At 52.3% G+C, this 6,571-nt stretch overlaps 3 protein-coding genes across 3 annotated transcripts; all 3 read right to left on the reverse strand.

The window, feature by feature from the left end:
* Positions 1-39: 39 nt before the first annotated feature.
* Positions 40-984, reverse strand: HO133_000083 (uncharacterized protein; the record flags this gene model as incomplete). The annotated part of the gene is made up of 1 exon (XM_037291023.1): positions 40-984. One exon carries the CDS (start codon positions 982-984, stop codon positions 40-42), a length of 945 nt encoding a protein of 314 aa, XP_037152458.1.
* A 1,191-nt stretch (positions 985-2,175) lies between these two features.
* On the reverse strand, positions 2,176-3,177 carry HO133_000084 (uncharacterized protein; the record flags this gene model as incomplete). Its single annotated transcript, XM_037291024.1, has 1 exon — positions 2,176-3,177. The coding sequence occupies one exon, from the start codon at positions 3,175-3,177 to the stop codon at positions 2,176-2,178; it is 1,002 nt and encodes a 333-aa protein (XP_037152459.1).
* A 635-nt stretch (positions 3,178-3,812) lies between these two features.
* Positions 3,813-4,784, reverse strand: HO133_000085 (uncharacterized protein; the record flags this gene model as incomplete). Its single annotated transcript, XM_037291025.1, has 1 exon — positions 3,813-4,784. The coding sequence occupies one exon, from the start codon at positions 4,782-4,784 to the stop codon at positions 3,813-3,815; it is 972 nt and encodes a 323-aa protein (XP_037152460.1).
* Positions 4,785-6,571: the final 1,787 nt, after the last annotated feature.

A 6,571-nucleotide genomic window follows, 5' to 3' on the forward strand; every position in this document is an offset into this window, starting at 1 on the left:
GAATCTTGCCTGTATTGCCTTCCTGCGACTCATAGTTGCTCAGCTAATCTCCTCTGCTCGATCTCCTCCCTTCATTACCCCAACAGCTCCAACCTTGAGATTCTCCCCGCGGTATTTCCGCGGCTGAAACGCCAGCTCAAAAGCAAAGCACAACTTCATATCCGGCCCCGCAGTCGTCTCCGTGTACTGATCGAACACATCACGGACGACACAGGGCCCCCAGCACTGCTCCAACTCCACGCGCAGTCCTTCGACCTTCTCGGCCACCGCAGCCGTGTTTGCAACCCAACCGTCGAGTTGCCACCACTCCAACCCCACCGTGACGGTCCGGAATCCGACGCACTCCTTCAGGGTCCGGAAGAAGCGTGTGGCCGTGAAGAGATGGAAGTTCTCGTCGAAGTCTCTGAAGGTGACGAGGAGGTTGTTTCGTTCAATCTTCGTTCCCGTGAAGTGGTCGACCGAGGCTTCGCATCTCGGATCCATGGCTGCGGGACGATAGACCGTCGGAGGGCGCCTCACCTTACCATCGTCCATGCTAACCGGGCTCATATCAACCCCCCACGCGCTTCTTCCGTAGAACTCAATGCCATCCTCCATCATACCGACGTACTCCCCCTCAAGCGGTGCCCCCGTGTCAATCACAAACTCCACATTCATCATCTTCTCCGTGGCTCCCTTCGGCGGCGGACGCGAGAGGCGATCGTGTCCGTCGAAGCGGATGAGGTAGGCGAAAACGGTCGCGTGGGAGAAGAGGCGGGCGCCGGCTTCGGCGCCGAGGGCCTTTGAGACGCGGAGGATCTCGAGGTCGGCGGATACGGTGGGGTTGACGCCGTCGGGCGAGGCGTGGCCGTCGTGCTGGTGGGAGGTCCAGAAGACGACGTAGCTTGCGTCGAGGACGTGGTCGTAGATTTGGTCTCGGAGTTCGGGCGGGAGCAGGGAGAGGGTTCCGATTGGGTTGGTGCTGCCGGTCGGGGTGATTGACATGGTGATTGGATTGAGGGTAGATATCAGCTGGGATTTTTTTCCGGGTGGGGGAACGTGATCGCACGGTTTGCTGGGGGATGGTTGTTAGGAGATCGGTTGGATGATGGTGGGAGTGTGGAGATTGTGGGTTTTATGAATGTTGTTGGATCGAGTCGAGGAGTGTTGACTGTAGTGCACAAAGAGCGGAGACTGAATTTGTCTACAGAGAGCATCGTGTCAACAAAGAGCCTCGTGTCAACAAAGACTGATGCTCTCACATCTTCGAGCAGAACCAGACTCTTATCACCTATTTCGGCCATCTGCTAACCACGAATACATCCATCCGCATCCATCTCAGGCGTTGACGTGTGCGCTTGGCGGTTAGGTTTGGCGGATGGGTGGGGCGGGTGATGGAGGACGAGTAGTGATGGGTTGGATGTGGTGTGGTGGTGATGGTGTCATGTCGTTCTGAGGGAGTCTGGGTGGGAAGAGTGGGTGTGATGTGGTGTGCGGTGGGTTGGGAATCCTGAAGCTCAAGCTCGAGGCTTTGTGTGCGTGAGATAGGTCTTTCCCTTGAACGGGAGCCGCGGCTGTAGGTGGAGGGATCATCTGGCATCTCTAAGCGTGAACTCGCGGCGAAAGATCTTTATTCCGGATCTCGCGTGGGAACATCGAGGAATCGAACCGTTCTTGGCTGCGTGAGAACTGAGGCTCGGGCCATTTTGGATAAGTTGCTTGGTATCGGTGCTGAAGTGTGACTGTCTGTGTTTCATGGACTCGGAATTATAGTCGTGGGAGAGATGGTGTATTGAAAACTGGGTGTCATTCACGGACGGAGAAAGGCGGGGATATGGGATCGGTGTTCAGAGCTTTTGGGTGATCATTTTCGTCAAGCGCGACAAGAGATGGAAAGTGATATTGAATACTGCAATTCTCTCTGCGGCGGCTCATGATTGGGGACCTGCAGCTCAAGCCGTCCCCATCCTTTACTGCCTTTGAAGAAAACGAATCCCAGCCCAACATTTGCTGATATACCACAAAGAGGGATCTGGTGTGTGTAGCATCCAGAAAAGAAACAGTACGACTCATGAGATCGTTGGCTCTAGCGGTAAAAGCACGCCAGACCCAGAGCGACTTCCAGACCGAGTGCGGCACAGAACCAAGCCAGTGAGGCTTTCGCTTTCAGCGATTTCATGGTCTTCCCGGATTCCGTCACAGCCTTCTCCATGGCCTCTTTCCATTCTTGTTCAGACCCTCCAATTCCTTCCGAGCCTGCTCCTTGGCCTCAGTTACTTCGTTCTTGGCAAACTGCAATTGCTTCTTGAGATCTTGGCCTTCCTTCTTGGCCTCTCCTAGTTGTTCTTGAGCCTTTCTCTTAACCTCTGCCAACTCTTTTGTGACACCCTCCAACGCCTTCTTAAACCGCCTCCCTTGCTTCCTGACCTCCTGCACTTCCTCTTTGATTTCGTGCAATTCCTCCGTCACGTCCTGTAGCTCCTCCTCGACCTCCTGCAGTTCCTCCTTGACATCCCTCAACTTTCTCTCAGCCCTAGACCTAGCCAGCTCTTGCCGCTGCGCCAACGATACCCGCAACTCTTCCAGCCCCCGCTCGAGTTCTTCTCGTTCCCTAACGAAATCCTGCATTCGTGCCTCCTCATCCGCAGAAAGATCCAGGGCCTCCGTCGCCGTCGGCTGCGGCTGCTCACAGAACTGTTTCAAGAACTCTTCGTACAAGAACATGACACGATGCATATGCTTGCCCGCCACAGTGCCCGTCAGCCCTTCCCGCTCCAGTCCATTCAGCAACACATCGAGGGCGTTCTTCTTCGAAAACGTCACCGGATCGCCGCCGAACATCATCAAAAGGCGCAAGAGCGGAACGGCCGCCTTCCAGCTTTGACCACTGGGGTTTCTGTCGAAGGACGTCGGCATGAGCTGCGCGCGGCAGAGAGGGCAGCGGTTGGTGAAGTCGGATGTGAAGACGAGGTGGGCCAGACATTGGATATCGAAGATGTGGCCGCAGTCTAGCTGTACGGGACTGTTGACTGTGTCTCCGAGCTTCCACGCGTTGTTGTCGAATGGCTCTTGGCAGATGACGCAAAGTTGATGATGGGTTGGGATTTTCTTGATTTTGATGTTGGAGACGGTGAGGAGGAAGTCGAGTTGGGCTGTCGTCTTTTTTAGTTCGGTTATAGTGTTTGAAGAGATCGGCATGGTGATTTTTTCTTGCTTTTAAGAGGGAGGAAGAGTTGAGTGGAGCGCTTTAGTATTCCAGGTGTGATGAGGTTGGCAGTCTTTGGTGGTTGAAAGCTTTTGATGAACCCTGAAGTATTTGTAACATGTGGTATTTTGAGGCAGGTGCGCCAGTGTGTTGACAGCAAGAGAGTTGGGTAAGAGGTTCGGTAACGCGGCCGGGGCTCGTGTTAAGAACAATGAAATTCATCGTATACAGCTGGGTGTTCTAGTATTGTTTGGGTAGAGGTTAGGGTGGAATCAATCTCACCACCGTACACTTTTGCGTACCTCGTCTCAAAAGTTGCACAGGATGCGCTGTCACTGTCGCCAGACACCGTGTCAACATACGGGCAACAGCAACATGGTACGGAACAGAATGGAATAATTTTCACCTATCGCGGTGATTACCCTAAAACGGCTATTGTTAATTCGGAAAGAAATGGATCCATCGACGTCACCATGCCATTTTCAACATCAAACAAATAGATTCACTACAGGCATTTCAAGATTTTCCCTCATTAGACTCAAACTAGGTATGCTTGAAGATCGAGACCTTTTCTGAAGAATTACTAGACAAAGAGGACTTCCCCCCAGAGCCTTCGCGCCGCCGAATCCTACTCGAAGGGTATGCCGAGGATTACCAGGCTGAGAATAGCCAAAGCCGTCCGACTCGGTTGACTCTGGGCGACAGCAATTGTGCAGGCGATCAACCACAACCGTAGAAGGATCCTGGACGGGCGCTCGTACAGCGTCACCAGCGTACCCAAGCTTCCGGAAAGCCGCCCGCAGAGACCCAACAAGGCAAGGGTGGCCACCATTCCATACAGAAAAAACATCCCAGTCGACCTCTTCAACGCTTCCCGAGCCCCATTCAATGCCTGCTGCGACCTTTTCAATTTCTGCTCAGTGAGGTCGTGAATTTCCGTCATCCGAGCCACCAGAGCCTTTGACCGCTCGTACCGGCCATCGAGTTCTCTTCGTATGACCTGTTGACGCCTGAGATCTCGCCAGAGATTTCGCAATCCTTCCTCTGCGGCTTCCAGGCGGCGCCCATCCTCGACTGGTGGTGGGAAATCGCAGAACTGGTTTAGGAACTCTTCGTATAGAACCATGGTGCGCTCCGTATGCTTTCCCGGCAAAGGGACTAATTTCTCCCTTTCGAATCCTCTCTGCAAGAAGCCCAAAGCTTGTTCCTTGGCGGCAGAAGCCACATCCCTATCGAGTATCGTAAACAGTTGCAGGAGTGGGGCAGCCACCTGCCAGCTTCGGTAGCTCGTTGCTTTCTCATATGAGTCCGGAATAATCCGGGCGCGACACAGTGGACATGTGTTGGCGAAGTCGGAGGTGAAGACCAATTTGGCGAGACAATTGATGCCGAAGATGTGCCCGCAGTCTAGCTTGACAGGACTATTGATGCTGTCTCCCTTCTTCTTCCATACTGTCTTTTCAAATGGTTCTTGACAGATTGAGCAATCTCTCCGGTCTGTGGGTATGTTTCCGACTTCGACATCCAAGACGGTGAGTAGAAAGTCGAGTTGGTCAGTGATCTTCTTAAGATCGGATACTGTCTTTGGAGAAATCGGCATCGTAATAGCTCTTCACGGGTTTAGATGCTAGTACACGGGGATGGAGCGCTTAGATGGTCTGGTTGCGCAAGCTCTACATAATTTTTTCTGTGGGAGGTAATATGACGAAAGTGTGGTTAAGTCCGCTGTGTTGAAGATAAGAGGAGGGTCCTAGACTTGGAGTCCATAAGGCAGCATCTGGCGCTGGGGATGTGTTGACCGCAGCCCATGAGAACTTCTTGGTCATACAGAAAATCATACAACTTCAACGTGTAGTGACTGATCGAGACTTGGTGTCGGGACCGGGTCTCACGGGAGCTACAGTGTTTGTACTGTTCAATGTTCTGGTGCCCGTTTGATCTTAATACGTAGAATGGGTAACAAGAGCCAACTAGACTGGATTTCGAACTATGAGAACGGTGACCTCTTATCGAGGACTTGAACTCGTAGCCCCTATGCACATATCCAAAACTAATAATGTTGTACCCGTGACATGCCCCAACACAGTCAGTTATTGGGGCACTGTGGAATCATTAATCCAAGTACCACATCGCCCTTCTGCGAACTAGATAGGCCTCATAGGAGGGCCCAAGAACATTGCCGAAAATGAGTCTCAGTAGCTGCTCTCAGCCATTGGCACAAAGTGCGGATTTTGAGTCATCGACCCTCACCTTACCACTGTCGGAACGATAATCAGACTGCGATCATGATGCCCCAGGGTTCGATGTTGACGTCATGGCACTGAGGCTTTTTGGGCCAGGTATCTCCGTGGGCGGACCTCAAGGCAACGAAGCCGCCATTCACCCAGCACCAGCCGTAAATCGGCACTGATTTTGGCCTTAGCACCATCCCAGTATGCGGCCTTCGTCTTCCCACACGATTTACTAGAGGTTTCCTCGCACATGGTCTCGAAGATCTCACTGTATTCAATGGTCGAGGTTTTCGAGACAAGACGATTTGCAACCCTCCCAGAACTACTATTGTAGGGTGAAAAATTATTACTGGACTTCACAAACACTTCATGACTTTGAACCCTCAATCACACCCCCTTCATATCCGGCTCCCTCGAATTATGCGCCCCAGTATGATCGATATCTTGCTCCCTCACCACGTCAAATAGCTCAAACTCGAATTGCCTAAAGATTCTCGTCAGTCCGATTTGCAACTCTGCTTTTGCAAAGCTGTGTCCTCCAGTCAGCAAAGCACTGATATAGTCTTTGCTGCTGGGACTATGGGGCCTGCGAGACTTATTACATGCCAAGACAGCCGATCCTGCGAGGATTGCAGCCAACGCCGGGGTATATAATCGTTGGGCCAGGGAGAAAGCGCGTATCGTAGGAGTTTTGGTTTGAGGTCATAGAGATGCGAGTGTTTTGTTTTAGTCAGCGTCGACGCAAAAAGGCTCGTACTATTAGAATCTTTGGATAGGGAGGTGCAAAAGTGATAGGGAGCAAGGCACACCGATGCCAACATAGTTTACGTAGGATGTTCATAGCTACTTACCCCGGCTTGTATGAGTCAAATGCTCATACCACCCATTAATATGAGCCACCTCGGTCGTAGGCCTCGGAAAGATGCGCATCCTGCAACGATGCATCTCCACGTCGCAATCGCCAAGCTAGCATCGCTCTCTGGTCTTTTTCGCGGATAGGAGGTTAGCTCGATGGTGTCAACCGCCCTAACTAGGCTCGTACCATATAATATCTTCGAGAACACTCCTGCGATAGCAAGTGGTCTCATAGTTGATGCGTCGACCTCCGCACACGCAAGACTTGCGGGCTGGAACCAGATGGGTTAACGTTCGTTGT

Source organism: Letharia lupina, assembly GCF_014066315.1.
Source record: "Letharia lupina isolate WasteWater1 chromosome Unknown contig_10, whole genome shotgun sequence".
NCBI lineage: Eukaryota > Fungi > Ascomycota > Lecanoromycetes > Lecanorales > Parmeliaceae > Letharia > Letharia lupina.